The following is a 24,821-nucleotide window of genomic DNA, read 5'->3' on the forward strand; positions in this document are numbered from 1 at the left end:
AGCTAAACAAAACGCTTCATGCCATAGGCTTTCCAAAGCATGGGCTTAAAGAACATGCAGAGATAAAAAAGATACAATTAGATACCTGTCAGGTTGCAAACAACCAAAAAGACACTGAAGTGACCAAAATTATTATGACAAAAAAAAAGAGAATTAATGCACTATATAAGCAGACATGTTTGTGAAGGCATCCTGGAAGTGTCTGCTCTGATACTCTCTATAGCTATTGTCAGAGGGTTAAAGAAAGACTGGGGATTTGAGAAGGAAGCAAGAGGAATGGCTAGAGGAATATCCATACAAACCTTCTGGAGATCCTTCCACACTTACAAGCTACAAAGAGCAGAAAATCTGAAATGTTCTCAGGACTTTGCTTCTAGTCTGAAGCTGAACTTTTGCTCCAGTGAAAGAATGGGACATGTACTAATAAGAAAGAAGCTGTATGAATAGTGTGTCTTGTTCAAGGGCAAGGGGAGTGGCTGGAAATTAGCTAAAACAGCAGGAACTTATTAGTATAATGACTCCAGGGAAGACAGCTGAAGATACAAACATGGTTCCAGCTGCAAATATGGTATAATAAACAGCAAACTTTGGACCAATGTAACAAAGAATGTGAAGAAAATTAATGTTTTGGATTCTTCTACAACAGTGGTTGGGTGTGTGGATAACACAGCCAGGGAACAGGAAAGTCTTACTAGCAAAAAGATGCAGTCAGCATCATTAGCAGATGGTGAGATGAGTCATGTGAACAGAGCATCACACTCAGTTTATAACCTGTATAAGCAGATAGAGTAAGTAAAAGCAGCGAGCAGAAGGAGGGAAGACCAACTTAGTAATTATAACTCACAACTAAAAAGTCTCAAAAACATATGGATTGATGTACTGACTAACAAAGACCAGGGATGCTGACAGGGGTGTGTCAAAAACCACCAAATCAAACACAAGAATGGGATGAATTACTTCTTAAACATTTGTCTGCAATATCTAAGAATAAAAATAGTAGCATCTGGACAAACTCAGTTCAGCATCTGTGCTACTTTATCTCATGCATCTAGCAGTAAACCATCTCTGAGAGTTTCTAAAATTCATGGATAATTCCCCAACTTGAAAGGCATGTTGTCCAGCATGGGAAAAAAAAAACCTATTTTTTGGACCTTGTTATGATAAATTAATTTTTAGCCTGGAAACTGGTGGGTGGCTAGAGACCGGAAATTACATTGCGTGAGCAATATCTACATGGACGGTAGCTTCTTAACTTAAGAACAGTCCTGGGAGAGAATGAGATGAAGGCAAAAATCTGAAGCAAGATCACCATACAACATGCAGAGGGAACTGTACTATGTAGCAACTAGTATAAATTAAACTTTAAAAACTGAAGGAATTTGAAAAAGGAAGCTGAAGACAACCCATGGGTAATAAGCGGTAAAACGGGTAAAAAGCAGTAAGAAAAAGTTCCAAAGTATACCGAAAACAAAAGAAATCCCCTCAACAGTGTGGATCTAATACTAGCTGGAAGTGAAAAATCAGCGTTTTATTCTTCATTTGGAAATCAGGGTGATGTAATCTTAACAAATGGGAAGATTCAGTACTTTTAATAGGATTATTAACCAAAGAGGATATTAAACAATGCTTAGTGAGATAAAAAAAAATATTAATATCAGTGAATTTGCAAAGTCTTGAAAGAAGTGACTGAGGAGAAATCCTTTTGCAACAAATCTTGGGATACTCGTGAAGTTTCAAAAGAGATAATGTGCTTCTACTGAGAAGGAAAGGAGGTGACCCTGTAACTGGGCTGATTAACTTGGCATCAATATTAAAGAAAATAACAGCAAAACTGATGTGGGATTCATTTAATAAAGAATTCAGGAGAGGAATGTAAGTTATGTCAGTCAACACAGTTTTATGAAAAATAGGTCTTGGCATTGCACATCTGATTTATTTTAATGAGGTTATGGATTTAGTTTATAAATGTCTCAGCCTAGCCTTTTTAAGGAAGTTAACCCATGACATTCCCATCTTAACACATTATACAGTATCCTTAATCAATAGGTCAGAGACTACTTCAAGCAAGTTAAGAATTGGCTTATTTAAAGAGTACAAAATAGAGTTGCTGGTATAGACATCATCATGAAATGGGATTATGGCTAACGGGATTCTACACAGACTGGTATGTTCAGCACTGCTGGCTATTGTAATCAGGTGGTCAGAAATATGTACTTATCCAATACTGATCAAATTTGTACACAGGATGCATGTGCCACACTACATATGTGGTACTTGCATATCTACCTAGTTGTTACCAGTCTATGAAAAGAAAACAGCACATAGAGGAGAGCTATGAGGGGCTACATCACCTTTTTTTTTCTCAATTACCTCTGTTATTCTAGGTAACAAGACAGTTCTGTAGCTAAGGTGCACAAATGTCATAGAGGAGTTTCACCCAACAAACAAAGAGTTTCTAAATATTGTAAAATATAAAATAAGGTATTTAGGAGCAAAGGATACAAGCTGTTCTTACCAACTGAGGAACATGTCCTAGAAAACAGAGGTGGAGAAAAACAATGAAATGCGTGAAGATGAGGTCCCATTGTATTGCTGCAGAACTGCATTTGGCCTTGTGCAGTTCTTGTTGCTTATGCAGGAAATATTAAATAGAAATAAAAAGACTGCTGTTGAAACAAGTGCTAAATATCCTGCTGGAGCAAGAAGCTATGTATGGCTTTCATGCTTTGAGAGAGGAGACTGTAAATTTGAAGATGGTGCCTCACTCAGAGCTCAACAACCGAAGAAAGTGCCTCACCCTGACAAGTCACACAAATTTTGTTTGCTTATGTTGTCAGAGTGAAGACAGAGAGGTACTTTACTGCAGTATGTAAAGTTCTTTCGTGGAAAATACTGGATAATACAAGCTGAGTAATTTAGCTGAGAAAAGCAGAAATATAAATTGTCAAAAAACATTTTACTAGAAATAAAACTGGGTTCAAGTTTTTTCTGGTTTATTTGTTTGCTTTTGCCAGTGAACAATAGTTGGTGCATATTACCAAGATTTTCCATAAGCTGGTATCTCAAGTCACTGCAGGCACCTGATTTTTTTTAAAGCATATATATCGTATTTTATGTCATATGTATCATATTTGGCTCAATAAAAATTAAATGGGAGAAATCTAATGGTCTGTGTTGTACAGATCAAGCTGTAGGTTCTCTAGAGAGTTTAACTTTCAATCTATAAAGCAAAAATTTTAACAAGTCTAGGAAATAACTTCTTGGAGACTTACTGAAAAAGCATCAATAAGATGGGATAACAGCTATTTAATTTCTGCTGTTGTAGCAGATTACAGTAAACATCAAGTAACATCCCTTGCTGAAAGGGTGATTATGACAAGCTGGAACGACATGCACACAGATGCTCAAATTTAGAACTGCCTTTTCAAGGAAAGGCTGTTGTGAAAATTATGTTCCTGTATTAAAAAAGTGATTGGGGCCATCAGGGTAGATGATTTTGCCCCAACACCAATTATATGGTGTTGCCATATCACCATGAAGCCATGCATCACAGTATGGAAATGTCACCAGAATTGACTGCCAGGGTTTTGAGAAGCTTAAAATCACACTTTGGCATATCTTTCTTTTGGCTAAATAGTGAGGCTGGCACTGAAAACATAGTACAAAATCTGTACTGGATGTAGAAATTGCCTAAGATTCTGAATATGCTAAAATTGTGTGATATAGCTAATCATCACTTGCTCCAAGTCTCAGGTGATTGCTCCTATGCAGTGTTAAGTGCAATTTGGGTTTGGCCAAGGAATGTTGACTTGGGGAATATCCTCTGGGAGAATGGCAGGGAGATCAACAGTGACAGCCAGCACAGTAGTATCAACACCTCTGATTTCTATGGCTGGACCTGGATATCCCACACCAAACTCCCAGTGGTGAATATGGCTTTTCCTCTGTGAGGCAATGCTAGAAAATGGAGGTCATGTTGTCCTTTTTAATGTCTGTCATGTACTATTATCTTACAAATGCTTGGGCACAGTCCTTGAGATATAAGTGGCCAACTGGAATATGTTGTAACACAAAAAAATGGTATCTGTGTCAGGGATGTGGGTGTTGACTTGCCGTACTGACATTAGAAGTAGGGGACCACAATTAGTGATGTCACTGCCTTTTTTTCTTGGAGGAGCTGGTGTTCATGATCTGAAGATCTGTTAAATAGGCTAAATAGATGCAGGAGTATTTGATTCCTTACCAGCAATGCACAATTCAGTTTCTCCATGCTGCAGTAAGTCTGATGTAAAAACCTCCCTGACTCAAATAACACCCAGGCTTTCAGGCGGGAACCTGTGACTGGCAAAGGAAAGGAGAGGGGTATTGGGTCATGCAGCCTCTATGTTCTTGTATCTCTTGAGCCAGTGTTAATGGGGCTGAGAGTGGTAGAGACACTCAGGCTTGTCCACTTGTCCAAATCCACATTGCCACTGGCTGAACAAAGAACAGGTTAGGAACATCATCTGGAGCCAAAACGGCACCCTTCCACCCCCAGTCACCCGGCTGTGTGCTTACCTGACTTTGGAATAGACCCCAGTCTGCATTTCAGCTGACTGCAGGGGGAGCATAAAAACAACAAAGCTGGGGGTTTCCCTCTCTTCTTTCTCCCTTTCCCCCCCTTTTCTGTAAGATTTCATACTAAACATGTAGACGTCAGAGGAGGGAAGTCTGTGATCCTTTCTTGTTGAAGGTTTTGTAAATCAGACTTTTTAGTTTTGGATTGTATTTTACTTCAGGTCAGGTCATTCATGGAAAGAGGATTTGGAACCTAAGATTCAGTATCTCCACATTACAGAAAACTTCCCTCTTTAAAGTACACAGGCTTAAGTAAACGTTAGAATAATTGTAGGATCATTCCCAGGAGTGACTTGCAGTCTATGGGAGTACAAGGTCACATATTAATTGTGTAGATCTAGCAATAGTAGTTGCTTTATTTGCTCTGTAGCTCATCTTTGATCCTGCACTGCAACAGCAGTAAAAAAACTTCTCCTAAGTAGGCAAAAATGCATTTTGGAGTGAGTTAGGACTTTCAGAATTTGGTCCCTGGCAGGAAAGGTAGAAAGCATAAAAGGTTTTTTAATGAAAATTTAGCAAGGTGAAATCAAGCTATTGGGAGAACTGGCTGAACAGACTGCTAGGGTTTCTTTCTCCTGGGCAAGAAATTGAGAGCACTCTGTAGAGAGCAGAAGTGGCATTGTCAGGCTGGGACTTTTGGCGGCAATGTGTGACACATACTTACGTATGACAATGCATGACACATGCTTATGTATGTCAATGCATGACGCAGGACTTGACTTCTGGGGACTGAATGAAAAGATGCCCCTAATGTAACATGCTCGGATGAATATGGCAAAATGACAATGTTTTAAACGGCAAATGCAGAAAAGCAAATAAAATAGTTCAGCTTCCAGCATCGATCAGAGATGTTTTCCTGTAAGAAGCCGAGTGACTGCGTTTCGAGGTGTAGCTGGGTACCAGGGATTGATGGCTCCCGAAAGAGCCTCTAACTGCCTGCCTTCCCCAGAGATTCCTCTGTGAATAGCGGGTTTGAAAAGTCAGCATCGCTTCCTTCTCTGCAAAATTTATTTCCTTATTAATCAAAAAATCTCATCTTCCTCTGGCTTCAGGTGATTTTTTTTTATTTTCTTAAATAGAAAAAAAAAAGATAACAACATAGAAGAAAACCAGAATTGCGTCAAGGTGAGCTTCCTGTGATTTCTAGCACACCCCTTTTGTGGGTCCTTATCAAGTATGAACTTTCCCCCCCGCCTTTCCCTCTTTCTGAGCAACTTCTGATCTCAGAAATGTATTTTATACATCTGATGGATGAAGCGATCAATTTCTTTCTCGACCGAGCGTTTTTTGGCATAGAATAAATTGGCGGCGCTTTTTCCTCCCTGTGTTTGCGTATTTGTTTTGTTTCCTCCTCCCCCAAGGTAAATCTAGACCGCTGTAATGGCATCTATGTATACAGTACATGTCATTTAAAGAAGACGTTTTATCAAGAGCCTCTAAATCTGCAGTCAGCCTCATTTAACCTGTAAAATTACGCTTAACGGGCGACCTTCATTACGCAAATTGGAAGGAACGTGCGATATGTTTAAAGCAGTGCCGTTTCCACGCTGAGGATCCCCCATCCGCTGCGAGAGAGGGAATTGATTGCAGAGGCGGGGGCACACGGGTGTCTTTGGGCGCGGAGCCACGCAGGATGGTTTCCAAGGAGCCGGTCTCAGGTTTTCGAGGTGCTTTTTATCCCTCACTGCTCGACGGATGCAGGGTTCGTGCCATCCTGCCGGGTTAGTTATTTGTCACCTTTTGAGCAGGCAGGACAGCGGGGAAAGCACCACCGTCCCGCTCCCGAGTTGCCTGTCCCAGAGGACGCCAATTAAAGGCACTAATTGGACAGCGATACATCAAAGTCCGCCGCTGAGACTGACTCCTCCGAGCTCCGGGGGTCCTGGAGAAAGGCTTTTGTTTTAGACACCCGTGGCTGATGGGGGAGCAGGAACACGCACACGCACACGCACGGCTCCCCCGGCTCACTGACAGAAGCCCTCGAATGTCTGTGTCCCCAGCACAACCATCAGTACCAGCGGGTGGGTGCTCCCAACACTTCCCTTTTAGGTGCGGGAAAACCGCCTTGACCCGCGGCTCCTGTCTCACCGAGACGACGCTGACCCTTACAGGCTCCCACCCAGGATACCCACCTCCCCTTGGATAGCGTGACCACCTCTCTCTGCGGCCTAAATCTGGGGGCTCCCAGGGAGCCTTCCGTGACTCCTTCTCTCCAGAAACAAGACGGGGCCAATGGATCCACGCTGCCCACAGGTCCAAAAAGCTCACACCCTCAAGCCTCCGTGTATAAGGGATGCAGAGCGGGGTCCTACCCCTAAAATACCCCAGCTCCCTTAGTGCTGCTTTCCCTGTGCATTGGGGTGAGTCTTTTTGGGGAAGCAGGTGTTTCTCACAGTCCGGGATCACCTCTCGAGTTTGGGCAGAAGTCTGAAACGGCCCTTCCAGGCAGCGGTTCAAGGGGTGAGGACTTCAGCTAAATGGGTCTCTTTATCGAGAAACACAACAATTCTCCCGGTCGCCAAACTGCCTGCTTGAACTTTCGGAGAGGCTTCATTAACCCTGAGTTACTCGGGACCTCTCAGCTTTTCCAGGTGCAGCTCAACAAAGGAAGAGCCGGCGCTCCTAGGAGCGGAGCAGGGATGTTCTGCCGCTTAATCCCCGGCAAGGCGAGCACAGCGTCCCTGCTCCCCTGGCCCGGGGCGGAGGTCTGTAGTGTGCAAGGCTGGGGTAGGGGAGACGCAGGGCTCGGGCAATAGCAGGGCCGGTGATGTATTTATCTGTACAGATCTGGATCAGGCAGGCAGAAGCAGAAATGACAGTCCTCCCGGCAGCCGGGCTGGGTATCCCCAGGCTGAGCGGCACCGCTGTTTGCGTGGTTGCGAGCTGCTTCCTTTACGTTTCCTTTCTGCAGGCATCGCGTCCAGAAGCGGAGCTCTGCCCCGCGAAAATGCTACTGGGGGGCCCACGAAGGAGGGTCCGAGGTGGAGTTTGGTCATGGTGCCCCTTTACACCTTACCTGTAGCTCCGCTCTCTTCCTCAGGCCGAGGAGGATGTGCAGGAAGAGCGAGGAGATGTTTGATCGTTTACTGCCCATGAAGGCGTTTGTTTTTCATTTTACAAACGCTTCCCTTTAAGTAATTGTTCCTGTTTAGAGCGTATACCTTTCACTGGGCTCCGCCGCGTTATAAATAATCTCGATGAAGATGCAAGGATATGACTTTCACAAGATTGGACAATTGATTAAATCTGTGACCTGCAATTGCGAATAATCTTGGAAGGCTATTTAAACAGATGAAGGCCTAAATTGTCTTGCTTGTATCTGAATTAATTTCTCATTCATCATCATTATGGAGTGATTGGTTCTATTCAGGCTTTGCAGCCTGCTGGAACGAAACTGGATTTAAATGAGACTGTAACACAATTTAAATGCTCCCCAGCTTTAACGAGGCCAATCGAGCAGCTGCAATAAATACAAATATTTTTCTAAACAGCCTTGTTTTAAATAATTACTTAATACTTTCATGTGATGTTCTTAAGTGGCAATTTCTGTCTCTGAAGTCCCAGACACTTCTTTGCAGAGAGGGTAGCAGGGAAAATCGCTTTGCGTGTTTGTTTTGTGTGTATACGTGAGTGCAACACATGGATGGAGGTTCTTTAAAATATGGTTTGTAAATACTAGTGCAAACCTGCGCTATGGTCTTGGTCGTAGGTACACTCCGTTTAACGGATTTAAAAAAAAAAAAAAAAAGAATAAAATGAAAAGCAACAAGAAGCAAACGGTGATTTGTGAATTGGAGGCCAGAGGCTGTGATAGATTTGTTTTCTTGGCTGAACATCCTGAGCTAGCTATCTCTTCTTCCACTTACTTAGAGAGAGAAAAAAAAAAAAAAAAAAAAAACAAGAATAAAAACTTTCCGAAGACAGGGACCAGCTCCTGCAGGGACCTGCGCAAATCAACCCTGACCACATCTCCTGCCGAGTAGCAGCTCTCCCGACCCGTACGAGGGTCAACCCTTCCTCGAGTGCCGAGGGGGGACGGGATCCCCCAGTCTTACAAAAGGAGCAGCGGGAAGCCCTGGAGGGAGCAAGCAACAAACGAGAGCTCTGGGGAGCAAGATGCAGTAAAAGGCCGTGGTTTCCCCTCCTCCCCCACCACTTTGCACTCATCCAGGAACCTGATGCACCTAAATGAAACCATTTGTGTTAACGAGACGCCAGTTCATCCTGACGTCGGCTTTACCCTAGGGTGACGCTATTGTAAGCGGACCTTGGGGTGACATATGGCGGAGGGTGTTTTCAGGGGCTCAACTTAGTAGTAAAATAAAGTAGACAGGCGAGCAGGAGCATAACAGAAAACAAAAGCAAGTTTCAGATAGACAAGCTAAAAAGCTAAAGGAGCTGCATGTCTTTCTGCAGGTGCCGGCAAAACGACCTAACACCACAACAGAAAATGTGAAATATGGAGAGTTGATTTTCTAATGAAGTGGGGGCTGGATCAAAGAATAGAGCTGGGAAAGCAGATCCGATCCAGTTTAATCATCCAACCTTAATAAAAACATAGTGTAAGACGGGGAAGTAAGCGGAGATCTCAGAGCTATCTTGCTTAATGGTACAGGAGGTAACACATAAAATACAACAAAGATGGGCTGAGTGATTTGATAGTAACGGAGCGATTTAATGCGCGAGTTACAGCCCTGCTCCCCGGGATCATTTAGGCTTAACCCGTTCTCTAGAGCTCATCTTCTTCCTCTTTTGGTCCCTTTTTTATTAGTAGTATTATTATTCAGTTGTTTAAAATGAGCATTATCCCAAACATATGCGGTGCAATCAGCTCGGTCACACTTACAAGAACACGCTTTAATAAGGCAATCAATCAAAGGCTAACAAGGGGGGGTGGGAAGCCTTTCGGAGCTGAATTTGGCTGGCTGGGAAGTGGAGCTGATGCTGCACATGGGGTACCCCGAAGACAACTCCGCACCCGCTGGTGCCAACGGTAGTGGTGCCCACGGCCGGCTCCCCTCGGGGCTCACCCTAATTCCTCCAAGGGTCTCAGCCCCTGCCAGGGCGAGGCAAGAGAAACCTGCCTGACTAGTGACAGGGGCTCAGGGCCAGAAGCAGAGCCTGCTGCCAGCTGGGTGCCCGGGGTCTGCCCCCCGCCGCCGGCGATGCCCCACGCGTGCCCGGAGCGGGCACCTCTGCCGGGGGCGAAGGCGTTAACAGTGCCGGCCCCACGCAGCAAAAGGAAAATTTCATTATGAAGTAATGAGTAATTCCTCCCAGAGAGATGTATTGTTATATCTTCCAGTTCAATTTAGGAGCACAGCGGCTCAATTACCTAGAAAATACAGTCAATTAAAGGCTGCTGATTGGACACGAGGACGGATCATCGATCTTGTACTTTCCAATATCGCTCCAGACACCTCATTTTCCCTCCCCTATTAACTGAAAATACTCTTGGCATTACCGCGACCCTCAGCCTATTTACCTGTCGCAGGCAATTTCTGCCCTGTGACCGAGCCACGGAGAAATTCACAGTCACCCTTTGCCGCAGCATCCTCCGAGAGCGGGCGGTGGAGAGCGGGCCAGCTGCGGGAGAGCCGCACTCCCGGGCTCTGCCTCCCCGCTGCCCGTTCTTGCGTGGGGGTGTCCCCTTTCAGGGCTATAAGCGGTAAAGAGCGGATTAAATACTTGTTTTCTGACACATACGTAGATATAGAAAATATATGTATTTGAATGAATATGTATATATATATATATATATATATATATATATATTGCCCTGTACCCCAGGCGATGGCATGTTGTGAACTAGGCGTTTTGCAAGAGCAAAAACCTTGGTGGCAGCAGCAGCATTCCTGGCCGCATTCTGCTCTGTCATCGCGGCCCCGCAGGTGCCTCTGCCCGGTCCGAGGCTTTTCAGGACTCCCCGGTTTGCGGGGCAGCGCTCAGCTTCCCCCCCGGCCTCCTTAGCGCTCTTCGTCCCGGGGGTCGCCGCGGGGGGGGATCAGACACTCTCTCCGCAGCTCCCGTTTTCTCTGACTGGTTCTTCTCCTGTCTGCTAAAAGACAAACCAAGGAGGCTTGCAAAGCTCGGCTGTTGTTCGGCTCTGCCCTTGGACGCTGTTTACAATTGCTATTTCCGGGGGGATGGGAGGGGGGAGAATCTATTTGTGAGTGTCCAAAAAGGGCCATCGGTTTCCATGTCCATAAGGACTTCTCAATTAGAAAGGGCGGAACAATCTGTCCTAAATGATTTAAAGATGGTGACTTTGGAACAGCTTTTTAAAAGCTCAAATAAGCAAAATATTTATTTATTTATTTATTTTTAAATTGGAAAAATATATCCTGGCACGCCTGTGTCTCTTCCCTGTTCTCCATCCACTACAGGGAAACGCTGCTATTCACTCCCTATCCTAAGGACAAAAAGTCTCCGGTGTGACAATAAACCAGAGGCTCCTCAGTAATTTAACACAAAGTAGATAGCAGAGGTGTCAACACGTCTTTGTTCTGTCCAGCATTTATTTTCCTGCTTGTTGAACTGTAACTGTTAGAAACTGCACGAAGGTGAAATTTGTCTTAAGCAACACTTTTACTTTTTCCTTTAAGCGCGCACAATAAAAATATGGATGATATGTTGTTAAAATGTGTCTGTTATTATCGTTAGTGGTGCTGTTATTTTGTTATTGGATTTTATTCCGACATGGTAACAAAATATGGCAGTGTATTCTTTGGGCTATTTAGAATGATCTGTATTTATAACATAGAATGAATTAAACAATTCCAGCTTTGGAAGAAACTGCTACCCAGCCCTATGTCTGCGAGTTTTAAATTTTAGGTTAACAGAAATCCAAGCAAAAGCAATGATGTTACCACTTTCCGAAATACCTGAAAGAGGCACGATGGGGGTGGGCTTGTGAAAGAAATACCCCTCAAAAAGGAAGAGGGACCAGTGTGAAGGACACATACATATGCAAAGATTAGGGGTGGGGAAGGAAACACAAAACCCAAGGCGTGAATTAAATAACTAAGAAAAAAGAAAAAAGAGAAAAAAGAAAAAAGAAAGCAGAGACAGCAAAGAAAAGTCAATGAGAGAACTGAAGGCTGAAGTACAAAGGAAGGGAAATCGCCTTTGCTCCAATTTACAGACTGGTGATTGTCTGAAGGAGTTGTGCTCCCTGTCACCTAATCTCTTCCCTTGGCGGCTTGTTAGCGTTTGGCACGCGGGTTCTGCTCACCGAGCATTATACATTCGATATTCAAAACCCCTCTTTACATATACATCACTTGCTAATTTCGTCAGTGTGTGCACATTTCAGCGACTGGTAATAGGACATTGAATTTAAAGGACAAATATTTCTGGACAAATATTTCTGACTCAGAAAGAAGCCGGAGCTCGTATTTTTTAACCTGCCAATTCCAGTCTGCCTCTTAAAAATAGAAGTTGCAATGAAAGAGGAGACGAAATGACGGATTTCTGCTCAAAACGAAGGAGACAAGAGAGAGTAAAGAATGCTATTAAACCACGAAAGTAATGTACAGAATGACAGTTTTTCTTAATGGTAAAGCATGTTTTTCTCTATAGAGACAACTGGATAATACTGTTGGTTGCAATCCAGAAACCTTTTGGTTTCGCTGTTTGACGTTGATTTTATTTTGTGAACGCTCTGGTAGGTTACATCTTTGCTTTCTTCACGCGCACAAGCCATTTCGTTATCAAGATAATGTTTCTTTCAAGTATTTCAGATTTTGCTTCTCGTAGGTTTGTGCATAAGGTTTGATGCCGTGACCCGCAGAAGCCCCAGCCCTTGGTAAGAAGTCTATCCACAGAAAAGAAAGTCCCAGCTTGTTTCTAGAGATTAAGGAAGTATATTTCTTTCTGGTTTGTTTTCCTCCTTTCTCGTACCTAAAATTCTTCTCAAGGATAAATCACCAGTCATTTCTTCCCTTATTTTTTTACCTTTATTTTATTTACTTTTACCCTTGGAATGTAAATCCTTTTAAGGGTGAACTTTTTTTTTTTAGTATATTTTTTTTCCCCGTAGGTGTCCACTTCTAGGGAGAGAACACAATTAAATAAACATGGACTGTAGGTACATTAACTGGAAGAGAAGCCCGGGAAAGGAGCGAGTTTTTAATAACCCTGAGGCGACGGTTTATCTCGTTAAAGGTACTTCTTCTCGCTGGTCCATGGAAACTGAGGTGGCTTTGCTCAGCACAGAGGGCGTGAAAGTGAGGAAAGAGTCAGTCCTGGTTGTGGCCGAACAGGTAAAGTCTGATCCGGAGGGTCTCTGAGACAGCCCGTTAGACTGGCCGCTGTGGCAAGCCAGGCAGGAGCAGGGGTTGCCCCCGGCGCTGCTGAGTCCATGGCTTGGGGCAGGGTAGAGAGAGGGATGTCTGAAGGCGCACAGCAGTTCTGGTCTCGGGTAGGGGTGGGACAGGACCCGGAAGGTGTCCAGCGGCCTCAGGGGGGTACTGAACGGGGTAGCGGCGGAGGCCGATGTGGCACCGATGCCCATGGGGGAGTAGTAGGGCAGGGGCAGGTGGGATGGGAATGGGTAGGGTAAATTGCCGGTGGCCGCTGCGTGGCTCATCATGTAGGTATAAAACGCCGGGTCTGCCGGGTGAGGCCAGGTCATGGCCAGGCGCTGACGCTTGTCCTTCATCCGGCGGTTCTGGAACCAAACCTGCGGGGAGAGGGCAGGCGAGAGCCGTCACCCACCCGCCGCCGCCCTACCGCCGGCTCCTTCCCAGAGGAGACACAGGCGGGAGCGGGGCTGCCGGCGGGCGGAGACCGGCGCCAGCTCTCGCTCCCAGAGGGAGTTGTCATCACGTACGGAAGGATCAGTTAAGCCCCTATAAATCTACAGGGAGACCCAGTGGAGCAGCCCTTCGAGGGTGCTTGTTTTCCTTTCTTCTTGCCAGGGCTTTTACTGCTGACCACCAGCCCGGGCTCCTGGCAAACCCATCAGCTCTGCCTCCTTGCTGCTGTTTTGCAGCCGGAGCAACTTTGATTATAGTTATCGGTTTTATTTTTATGTGCAAATTGAGGGGTTTTTTTTGAAAAGGCAAAGCAAAGCGAGATCAAATTAATGTCTGCTACCGGTTTCTTCTTCCCTCCCCCAAGGGTTGAGAGTTTTGGACTGGATTGAGGGGAGGATTAAAAAATAATCTGTTAGGGAGAGGCCGGATTAGCGGTGCTGGCTGGCATGGCTCCAGGAGCTGTGTCCCCTCTCCCGCATTGCTGCTTGCTGCAGGGTGCGGGCAGGGCCAGAAAAGGGGCGGGAGGGAAAAGTGGGGGGAAGAGGGAGGGCTGAGCTGGCAAAGTGCTTTCCCGAGTTTTGCAAGGAAGTTTGGCCATATAGATTTATATCGTGCTAATTGGAAACATGTCCGAGCTGTGTGTACCTTGATGGTGGTTTCTGGCAGATTTAGAGCAGCCGCCAGTTCACATCTCCGGGGCCTGGACACGTAGTTCTCCCGGTAAAACTCCTTCTCCAGCCTGGCGATCTGCTCGCGGGTGAAGGCTGTGCGATAGCGGCGCATCTGGTCGCTGGCGCTGCAGGCCAGCGAGCCCTGGGAGCCGCCGCTGCCTCCGCTGCCCTTCGGGTGATCCCCCCCGCTGCTGGGGCTGCCGGCCAGCGCCTCGGAGCACGTCCCTGCGAGGGGAGCCAGGAGCAACGGCACACGCTCGGAGGAGGGAGGGAGAGGAGGGATGCTCGCCCCCCGCCTCCTCAACGAGCTCCTTTCTTCCCCCCATCCATCCCCACTCTCCTTATCTATGCCTGCATGGGTGTACTGAGGATGCTGAGGGAGACATCCAAGAGAGAGGGCAGGGAGAAGTGGATGCAGTAGAGGGTTGACGAGTGCTTATTCACTCTGGTAGGAAGGCTACCTTTGTGTGTGTGTCCTCGTTTGCTCGGTGCTTCCCTGCTTGCCTCCTGCACCGTGAAGCCGGAGGCGGCCTCCGCAGCATCCCCTGACCCTGAGAAGCTCGGAAAGGCAGGTGTGCCCACTGCCCGAGCCGCACAGCTCCACGGTCCCTGCCTGTAGCCCTGATAGGGCCCGGGAGCCGAGCAGCCGGCAGGCAGAGAGCCTGCTCCCTCCAAGGGGAAGGTGAAGCCTCAGGGACTCTCGGCTCAGTTTCCAGAGCTCAGGATGGGATATTTTCAACGAGCCTCTAAGGGACGAGAGAGGACAGATAGTGCTCTCCACACTTCCCGGCTTCCTCATGAAGTGATGGAGGAATAGGGAGGAGGGAGAAATGAGTTGCTGTCGGGGTAAGGGGGAGCTCAGCCGAGCTGGGAAGGTGGGAATAAAGGGCCTGGACCGGGGGGCAGGGGGAAAAGGGGCCTGGCCGCTGCATTTGCTTTCAAATGCAACTCTCCCTCATTGTGCCCGAGACCAAAGGCAATTAATTCATTGGGACCATTTCCGAGCTGGCGCCACAGAGACATAGAAGTGACAAGGTAATTTGGATCTCTCCTCTTTTTTTTTTTCTTTTTTTCTTTTTTTTTTTTTTTTGTTTTAACCCAATGTGCAGACAGGGACCTCTCTGCTGCACTTGGGGCAGGCATGAGTCGGCGAGCGATTTTACGGTCTTTATGGGCGCTTCCGCACTCACCCGGGCACATTTCACCCTGCAAAACCACAAACAGCTCTCGGCCAGAAAACCCGTTTGATCTTGCCCTCCTCCTCCCGCCAGCACACACAAAAAACTCCGCGGTGGGGAGGATCGGAAGGGATTTCCTGGAGCACGCACTGTACAGGCGATAGGGAAGAATTAAAAAAAAAAAAAAAAAAAGATGGAGGGGGAGAGTGGTTGATGATCTTGGCCAAGGGGGTCCTACGGGACAAGCTGCAGACCTGATGCATCCACGGCGGGAAGCCTGGCTCCCCTCCAGGGACGCGGGGGCTGCCCAGTGTCGTGTTCTCTGCCTCCTAAACAAGCGTCCCTGTGGCAGGGAGCTGAGGAATCAGCCAGGAAAGGAGGTCCCCCCCATAAACACCCCGATTTCGCTGCCCCTCACTCCAGTGGCGAGGGGAAGACCCCTCCGCCATTCCCCCCTCCCCCCCGGTGCTGTCACCCGGCCCCGGCGCGGGCGGGGGGCTGGAGGCATGGGAAGGAGTTGGGTACCTTTGCTGTGCTGGTACTCGGTGCTTCCCGTGGCGCAGTCCGGGGTGCAGCTCACCTCGATTTCCTCATAGAAATCCGACTCTGTGTCCGAGCTGCTCTGGTGCCCTTTGGCGGAGGGGGCCTCTGGGGCTGGGGGCTGCTGTCCGGCCGAAAGCAGCGCTGCCGCTGCCGAGCGGCTCTCCGGCACCGTCCCTGTCCCTGGCAGCACCTCCACCTCCTCTTCGTCTTCTCCTCCGCCACCTCCTCCCCCTCCTCTCTCCCGGGACGACAAGGGGCCAGGTCGGGGGCTGAGGCAGTTCCGATGGATCATCTTCTCCTGTGGCTCCGGAGCGGGGCTCCCCACTGCTTCGGACAAATTAGGCACCCTCTTGCCAACTAGAGCGCCAAGTTGTGTCCCCTCCAGAAACATCACCATCTCCTTTCTAGTTTCCATTGTGGCTTTGCTTAAGGGAGGGGGGAAAAAAGTGCAGATCTTTCCCCCCCTCCCTTCCGCTCCCGCCCCAGCCTCGTACAAACCCAGCAACCCTCTCCTGGCAATGCAGAGGAGCAAGCGGTGAGATAGGGTGACCTTGTGATGCGAGCGCTACACTCTGCTGTGCTGCTCTGGGAGGGATCACCATTGCCCTCTTCTTTCTAAGCTGTCATCCTCAATGGTGCAGTCGTCATTACAGTACCACCGGTGACGCCACACATTGATTGCCAGTGGATAAATAGAAACGTCTGCCATGAGGAAGATGAAAGGAAGAGCCGGAGCGAATGGGCTATATGCGTGATGCACCAGGTGTAGGAACCCGACATGGAGAGGGAAGTGTGAAAAAGAGATGCATATGGAGCTGAGCTGCAAAGAGGTTGTAACATGCGGAGAGAGTTCCGCAGGGGGAAGCCTTGCCTGACAATTAAATAGCCTTTTGACTGCCTTAAGCCACAGCCTTGATGTAGAATTGAGGCGAAGATCCCTAGCTGCATCCTGGAAGTGAGAAGACACATACTCAAGCCTCTTCCTTGGATGCATTTTTTATTGCTGGCAATCAGCTTCCGCATAACTGCATATATAAGGCTTTAAGAATCCTTTGCAAACTTGAGTATAAGGAAATTTGCTGGTGACATTTGAACGTAGAAATAGCTTTGACTTCTTGTTCTGGTTCAATATCGGTTCCTGTTCGTATAACTGCTATTGATTTCTGTTGACTGAGATTAAAACGTTAGTTTAAATTTTGGAATCGTGGTTACATATTTGTGGTGCTTTACAGCTGAAAAGATACAATTACTTCAGTTTTCATAACTGTGGTTATCCTAATTATCTGCTGTTTGTCTATTACTCTTGTTTCTTCCCTCGCAGTTTCCATTTGTTCTACGATTTTTATGCTTGTAAGAGGGTTTGACGTCTCCTCCACTTTCTCCCGTTTACCTAATTGTTTTGCAAAAAAAAATATTATCTGCTTTTAGGAGGAAAAACTGCAAGAAGAAGGTCTGCCAAGAGTAATTCAGGCTCCGAAAAATGCAAGTTATCAAGGCCAGAGCTTATGCTAGATAGTGGATGTTGTTATAACAGAAATGACAAGGGCAACTATTTGGACAGCACTTGTCTGAAAATAAGGGACCTTGTATCTCAAATGTAGCGGCACATAGGGTCTCTTTAGCGTATTACGATATTTCTAATGAGTGCGGAAAGTACTTCGTCTCTAGTTAATATTAACTCACACATGTAGTGTCAAGTCATTTTCACCATCTGTCTTAACTAGGTTGTTCTAAATTTTTTCTTGGAGTGTTATTGGCTAGTCAGGTTACAGAAAACATTCGACCAATTACGTTCCTAACCCGGTAAGGAATTTACTGGCATATTTGACGTGACGTTGCTTCGGTGGAGAACAAGGCAGAGCAATAGGAAACATGCTGTGATTTTCTGCCCAGCCTTGTGAGCGAGACGGGCACGGTTCAGGGAGACAGAGAAACAGGATTCCCGGTCCCCTGGATGCATGGATTGAAGTGTGCTCTCAGCAATAGGCATACTGATTTCAGGTGGATAAAGCAGGAATTCTCACAGGTCTCTCGTCACCAATCTGCTTTTCTCCCTGTGTAGACACACACACGTGTTTTCGTGCAAACTTTCATCCTGTGCACACAATGCTCCGGATTGCACAATTTTTAATCATTTGTGTGATGCGTGCACTGCTCCGAAGCTTACAAGTTTCTTGAAAACTCTGCTAAATTCCCTTTCCCTTCTCTCCCTTGCCAGCCTCTAGACCGGTGTGTGCTCCTCCAGCTCCATATGAGGACCCGAAGCAGCCAGGCTCTGCCCCATGGACTGTGCGGAAGCTGGGGGAGCAGGATTAGGTCCGGCTGATGAAGGAGCAAGCGATGGAGGATGGATGGATGGATGGATGGATGGATGGATGGATGGATGGATGGATGGAAGGATGGATGGAAGGATGGATGGGTGATTCTATGATAAGGCAGTCCTGCTTCGCCACTTGGCCGGTGGCCGCAGTGCGCCTTCTCGAGCTGAGCAGAGGCAAACGGTCAGCACTGATCCCGCTGCGCGCAGCAGCACAGAGGGGTGCGGAGCGGTGCGGTGGAGCCAGGCAAAGCGAGGTGGGGGTGTTGGGCAGAGCTGTGCCCTTGTCGCTCTGGTACTGCTTCCCAAGGCTGGCTGCATGGTCCATGCACTTTGCTGAGGGGGCTGGGTTCATGTCCCTGGCACCTCTGGGAGCCGGGGTGGAGGTTCCGCCTCTCCCCAGGCCAAGGGCAGTCGCAAACTTGCGGGGAAAATCTCATCTCCAGCCCCTTGCCTAGCTCGGCCAAATAGCCATTTCGGAGACTGTTGTCTGTGGTGGACGGAGAGAATTTCCTATTAATACGAGTGATGTACGAGTAACTACGAGTACTACGAGTCTGGGGGGAACAAGAGGAGGTATATACGTATCTCTTTCTAAATAAAACAGTAATTGGCAGCTGAATTCAGAATACGAGGGAGCACTCTCAGAGCAGGCAATGGAGATAACTGCGGAGGTCAATGGGAAATCCTGTCTCTCGCAGGCTGAAACCCTAGGGATGACTCATGTGGATTATGCTCACCCGTCCCCACAAATTTTTCTATTTTCGTTTACAAGCCACTGCTGCCTCCTTCCTCACCCCATTCTTAATCCTTTCCCACCAGGACGCCTCCCGTCATGTACCTCGGGTGGGAGGTTTTGTTAAGCCCGAGATGATGGTCATTGCCACGGACGGCTGAGGTACATCCACGCACGGACATACGCACACCACCGCACAAGGACACAAGAGGTTATTTGCCGAAGGTAAAGACAGAGAGTTGAAGGCCCGAGTGAAGTCCTAAAGGAAAAAATTAAAAGGAAAATAATAATTAAAAAAAAAAAGAAAATAAGAAAAGATAAATAAATAAAGTCTCTATTGGACTCTAAGTTTTGGGGTCAATTTAGATTGGATTGATAAAGGCTTGTTAAAATGTCTATTTTTACATCCCGCAGGAAGAGGACATGCGGTGGCACGGCGTGGAGAGGCGAGGAGCCCGTCACGCTCCCCGCCGCGGCGGAGGAGCTCTGCCTCGCCGGGAATGCGGGTCCGGCGCTCTGCCTTCTGTCTAGTGTTTCCCACAGATCTGTCAAGACCGATTTGGAAGGAGACTCCCTCATTTGGGATTAATTTCCAGGCAGATTGGAAAGTGTATCTCTTCGGGGTTTTGTCCCCTCCCACCCCCCTCCTTTCCTTGGCTGTTCCATACCGAGATTTAAAACCTATTAAGTCTCTCTCACTCTCTTGGTCACAGCCGGGATGTTATAACTATCCTCAAAACTTTTCAAACTGATTTATTTCTCCGAGTTTGCAGCTTTCCTTGCTGATATACAGCCGAGGCGAGATCAGGAAGACTGATTTCAAAAAGTATTGCACCCATTTCAGCATTACCGCTGCTGAAAGGTGTCCCGCATCCGAAAAGCGAATGAAACTTTCCCCCTCCGCAAAACAAGGAAATCACAGGGGGACATGAAAATATTGCTGGAGTTATACACTCGTAAATCAGGCATTTTCCTTAAAAGTGGTAAGCCTGGAGAGGGAAAGAAACATCACACGCTCCTTTCCCGCGGGATATTTATTTTCCTTCGCCGGTCAACAAGGTGTCAATAACTTGTGACCGATGATGCCCAATTACGACAGGGAACCCACGATGCGCCTTCAGTTGCTTAAAACCCCACGTTTTGACATCTTTAAAATAGGAAGAAAGTTTTAACATCTAGAGAAACTATTTATTGCCGACCAAACCCCTGAGAAGTAGAGCCGATGAGTGACCAAAGCAGAAAGCTATTTTCAAATTTTTAATGGGTAGTGTTAACAATAATGGCGTAATTATCACTGTTTTACTAAGGCTATTTTTTACGACACGGTTAGAGGTGGAAGCTTTGGAGAAGAGAGAATAATAGGCGCATTATTCTGGGGTGTAAAGACAAGCTGGTACAATGACAGCACACAACACGTAAGTGGCGTTGAGGAGCGAGAAGACAGAGCCGTGAGTGGGATGTGCCCAGGAGAGCATGTAATGGCGTTTATAGGATCCGAACAAACACACGTTTCTGTCTCCGTCTAGCTCTGAATGTCGGACACCGGCATCTATTTGGAGGTTATCTGCCTATTCTTGCTTATTTATTTATTTATTTTTACCTGTTGGCTGCCCGAAGCATTGCTTCCCTCCTACAGCAGGAGGCTCTGGAGATTTTTACCTTGTTAGATCAAAACCTGGGGAAGAGGGGGAAAGGGCCCGATTCCCGCTCCTAGGACATTCAGGATAAGTTTGCCTGAGGAAACAAGATCTGCTGCTTTACTGATTGCAGTGAGTAAACCGTGTAGGAATTTGGGCTTTCGATTTCAAATGCTATCGCTTCCAGACTCGTCGAGAGCCATAAAACTGCTGCAACCTTTTAATGTTAGAATAAGCAGCAGAAACACAATCTGCGTGGCAAACTCCCTGATTTGAAAGCAGAAGAGTATTTATGAGGTGAATTTAATTCCGTGGGAGGCAGGAGGCATAGGTAAATGAAAATCGACAGCATTTCAATGGCTTCCGTGACTGGACTTTTCTTTCTTTCTTTCTTTCTTTTTATTATTTTTTTTAAATTTGTTTTAACCAGAATTGAGCTAGCAGCCAGCTGTGCTGCTCGTCTTTGCATAACCCGTCCGCGAGTGACAGCGTCACCTGAGACCTAAGCATCCCTCACAGAAACACTGAGGGGGTCTCAGGTGGTGTTTATGTGTCCAAAAGAAAAGCTTTAAGGGGGACTATATCATCAACTAGACAAAAACGCAGAAATGCCAGAGATGAACACCCAGCCTTTCCTCGCGTTTAGTATTTTGCTCCAGACATGAAACGGCGTCGGGTTTTCTTCCTGTCCCCAAACCTGCTTTTTTTATTCCTGTCCTGTTCCCACCCTTCGCTCTCAGCAGGAACTAACCTGGAGGGGGGAAACCCACTCTCTCGAACCCGCATTAGGGCTCAGTTTGCTGAAACTCCTTGTCCCGCCTTATTAAACCAAGCCGGCGGCCCAGGACAGGCTGGGAGGAGCGGCGCTGCCTCTGGTGCGCAGAGCACACTGGGCGCCCGCCCTCCCCTCCTGGGCTACAATACTGGCCCCACTGCCTGCCGCCCGGGGGGACACCCCGTTATTTCTCTCAACGTCACCCCCGAGCAGGCGGCAGAGCACTGGAGAGACCGTTTCCCTGCTCTTCCTGGAAGGAAATGGCTGAAAAGAGGGGCGTTTGGAATGCGCGGTGTCATCTTTGGCAGCTGTAAACCAGCAGTGCGTGATCAGAACCAGCGGCTGTCTGCGCCCTCTTGCAGCCCTTCGCTTGGCAGCCTTGCTGTCAGATTTAGGCCTGGTTCGGCTTCGGATGATAGAATAAATCCCGGTATTATCACTGGGTTGAAGATACTTTTACACCGAACTTTATCAGCTATTATGGAGAAGGACGCAGCTATGGTCCAGAGCATTGGAGACTGACCCGAAGAAGTGGAAATTGAATCGCCATCTGCTCTGCCACGAGAAAATGTATGAAAAAGTCTCAGCTCATCTACTGGATCCTAGGGACCCTTTTCATCCCAAGAGAGGAGTGAAAAATCCCTATGGAAAGTTCCTTTGGAAATACTGGTGTCCAAGGGGTAGAGGATCTGCTGAGGGACCTCTCGCAATTAGGGAAATACCAGAAGTGGGTATCTTACTCCAGAGACCCAAATGTGTGTCTCTTGTAATGAAAGGGTGATTTCCTCTTTGATTTGAAAAGAAGCAGATCTGACCCCATGGGAACAAGCTACAGTCGTGTGTAAAGAGACTCCGTTTAGGATGACAAGGAATAGAAAGTTATATATGAAACAAACAAATGAAAAGGAAGAAAGAAGGAGGGGGGAGAAGGGAAGGAAATGGAAAACCCAGGCACCCAGGACGAGCATCTCACTGAAAATTCCCTCACTCCTCACTGAACCTGTGTATCATGGAAAAAGAGCAGTTGCACTGATGCAGAAGTCTAGCTCAGTTTTTGCCCACCTCTACCTCATTCAAAATCTCCCTAAAACAAACACACATTAAAACGCAAATATTGACCCAGATGGCATGTGGAATGAAATCTTACCTAGTTTTAGCAATGAAGAGTCAAATATAAACTCCTTAACCTCCAGTCCCACCTTCGAGAAAGTTCACCTTATCTCCAAGCTGAAATGGCATTGCCAGTTATCACAGCAGGTTTGGTTACCTGGTTTATTTTGTGCCTTGCAACTCTGTGTCTGTCCCTCAGGGATGAGGCCCTCAGGGATGAGGATCCACATCCACAAATCTGTCCCACAAAAAAAAAAAACAAAACATCAATCATGACTCCCTGAGCACTGGTCAAGTGTTTCAGCACTGTTGCCTGATTTAGAAATGCCCGGGTTTGCATCATGGGTACTGGATTCCCCATGCCTGACCACTACTTCTCTGTCTTCTGCCTATGAATCCCGTGGTCCCCTTGACAGGAACAGAAGTGACTGATAGCCAAGGTCAGCATGAAGCAGCAGGGCATGTGCACTGATCAAAGCCGGTGATTCTGACTGTGCTGATGGGGATCCTCCTCTCATAGCTCGTTGTTGCTCCCTGCATCCTCAGATCTCAGCTCTGGGCACACTGTGCATGTCCCTTCTCTGGTGACTATTGGGCCTCTGAGATAGTAATGAGGGCAAAAGCAGAGATGTAAGAAACTTCAACAGTAAGCCATGGGCTTCTGCCAGAGACCACTGAGTTCACACTGGGAACAAGTAGACAACCCTGAGTCTGTCTAAAAACCCCTCATACCAGGTCAAATAAATTCTCTGGAAGCAGACTCATTTATGCTCTTATCTCTTCCCCTTCCTCCCTTTCCCCCCTCCCCCCTTTGGTTGATGCCTGTTTATGAAGAACCCAGAAATTTTGCTGGAATTACTGGCCGGCTTCTGATCCTACCTACCTCTATGTTGTAACAATAGTTATCATAGACTGCAGCTGAGTTTTGTGGTCACTGAGAGCCACAAACAGTGAAAGGATGAAGGGGGCAAGGAGGCAACCTTAGTTACCCACCGCTGTAACTGCATTAACCCCTTGAGGCTCGCATGCCAGCAATGCAGAATATCTCCCCCCGGGCACTGGGGCGCAGCCTTTCGCACCTCCTGCTTCCCCAGCTGAGCTGAACGGGAGAAACTCTGCATCCCTGCCGATCCTGAGTCAGGCCCAACACTGACCATGTTATTCTCAGACTCGGAGAGAAAATTGCCACCCCAGCCAGATGGAGTATCTCCCAGGTGGTCCCAAAGGATGCCCGGCATACAAGGGGGACTAGGTGTGGGATGATGGTCCCGGGGGTGAGAGGCACTGCAGCCGCAGGGAGACCAGGAGACAGATCATAATGTTTCTGCTGGAAATTGGACGCATATCGGCATTGAGTGGAAAGAAAACTCTGGACATATTAATCCAACTGCCTCCTGAGCATGGGCGTGAGAAAAGATAATGTTAGAAGCAAAGTGCCCGGGTATTCGCTGTTTCCAAAAGAGGAAATGAGCACTTCCTGGGAACCCTGGCTGAGAAACGCACGGGTTTGTTTCTCAAGCAGGGCAACACTGTGCAAGGCACAGCTAACAGCACGCGGCTGCAGCAGGCAGCTATGGCACACAGAAGGAATCAGCTGCCCACACCAGGGCTACCCTGCACTGCGTGTCCCATGCTAGAGGGCTCTGTTTTTCTGCCGGCTTGTTGTACACACCTTTAGAGACTCGTTTCTCATGAATTAATCCCGAAGTCCCAGGCCAATGACATCGATAAAAGAGGCGAGGAGGAAACACGGCCTTCGGGCATGTGGGGGGTCCGGGAGAGGACGGGGTCCCTTCCTTCCCCGGACGGCTCAGACCTGCCATGGCCCCTCAGCCGGTCGCATCTTTCCTCCCTGCAGCGCCGCCTGCTCATCCCCCTCCGCCTCTATCCTTTCCCCCTTCCCTGCCGGCGGTCCCTGGCTGTGATCACCGCGGCCCTACACTAACTGCTGTCTTCTTGCGCCCCCCACTGCTGATGGGCAGCAGAGATGAAAGGAGTCAAGCCAGAGCCAAGCCATCCCACTGGCCCTCGCGGCTCAGTGGGTTTTTTTTTTCTTTCTTTCTTTTTTCTGTGCCAGGGAAGCATGTGGGAGAAGGAGGAATGAAGCAACGTGGACAGACAGTAATCCCGACGGCTCCTTGCCCGGGGTGCCGGGACGCCGGAGTTTTCTGCCCGCCTTCCTCCAGCGGGCAGGAAAGGAACCACCGGGGCAGCGGCCTCCTGAGCGGGCGGTGGCATCAGCAGCGTCCTGCGCCTTCCCTCCGGAGACGTGGCTCCGCAGCCCGCGGCTATTTTGCTGGTTCATTCAGAGATTACGTCACTCTCGCAGGTATCACCCCTCCAGGTGAAGGATATTTTGTCCAGTCCAACCTAAAACTATTGGAAAACATGCCCAGGGAAAGAAACGGCGGTTGCAGGTAAAACCTGCACTCGATTAACTCAAACAGGTACTTCTGGGGCTGTCCCCGCTTAAAAGTG

At 47.7% G+C, this 24,821-nt stretch overlaps 1 protein-coding gene across 2 annotated transcripts; it reads right to left on the minus strand.

The window, feature by feature from the left end:
• Positions 1–12,769: 12,769 nt before the first annotated feature.
• Positions 12,770–16,498, minus strand: EVX1 (even-skipped homeobox 1). 2 transcript variants are annotated; one of them, XM_034068200.1, is made up of 4 exons: positions 16,286–16,498; positions 15,751–16,188; positions 14,022–14,272; positions 12,770–13,300 (listed from the first exon to the last, which is right to left on the minus strand). In XM_034068200.1, exons 1-4 carry the CDS (start codon positions 16,368–16,370, stop codon positions 12,770–12,772), a joined length of 1,305 nt encoding a protein of 434 aa, XP_033924091.1. In that variant the 5' UTR covers positions 16,371–16,498. The 2 variants fall into 2 exon arrangements, with proteins under 2 accessions (XP_033924091.1, XP_005144490.1); XM_005144433.3 differs by having other exon boundaries at positions 15,751–16,329.
• Positions 16,499–24,821: the final 8,323 nt, after the last annotated feature.

This window comes from Melopsittacus undulatus, chromosome 1, assembly GCF_012275295.1.
Source record: "Melopsittacus undulatus isolate bMelUnd1 chromosome 1, bMelUnd1.mat.Z, whole genome shotgun sequence".
Classification (NCBI taxonomy): Eukaryota; Metazoa; Chordata; class Aves; order Psittaciformes; family Psittaculidae; genus Melopsittacus; species Melopsittacus undulatus.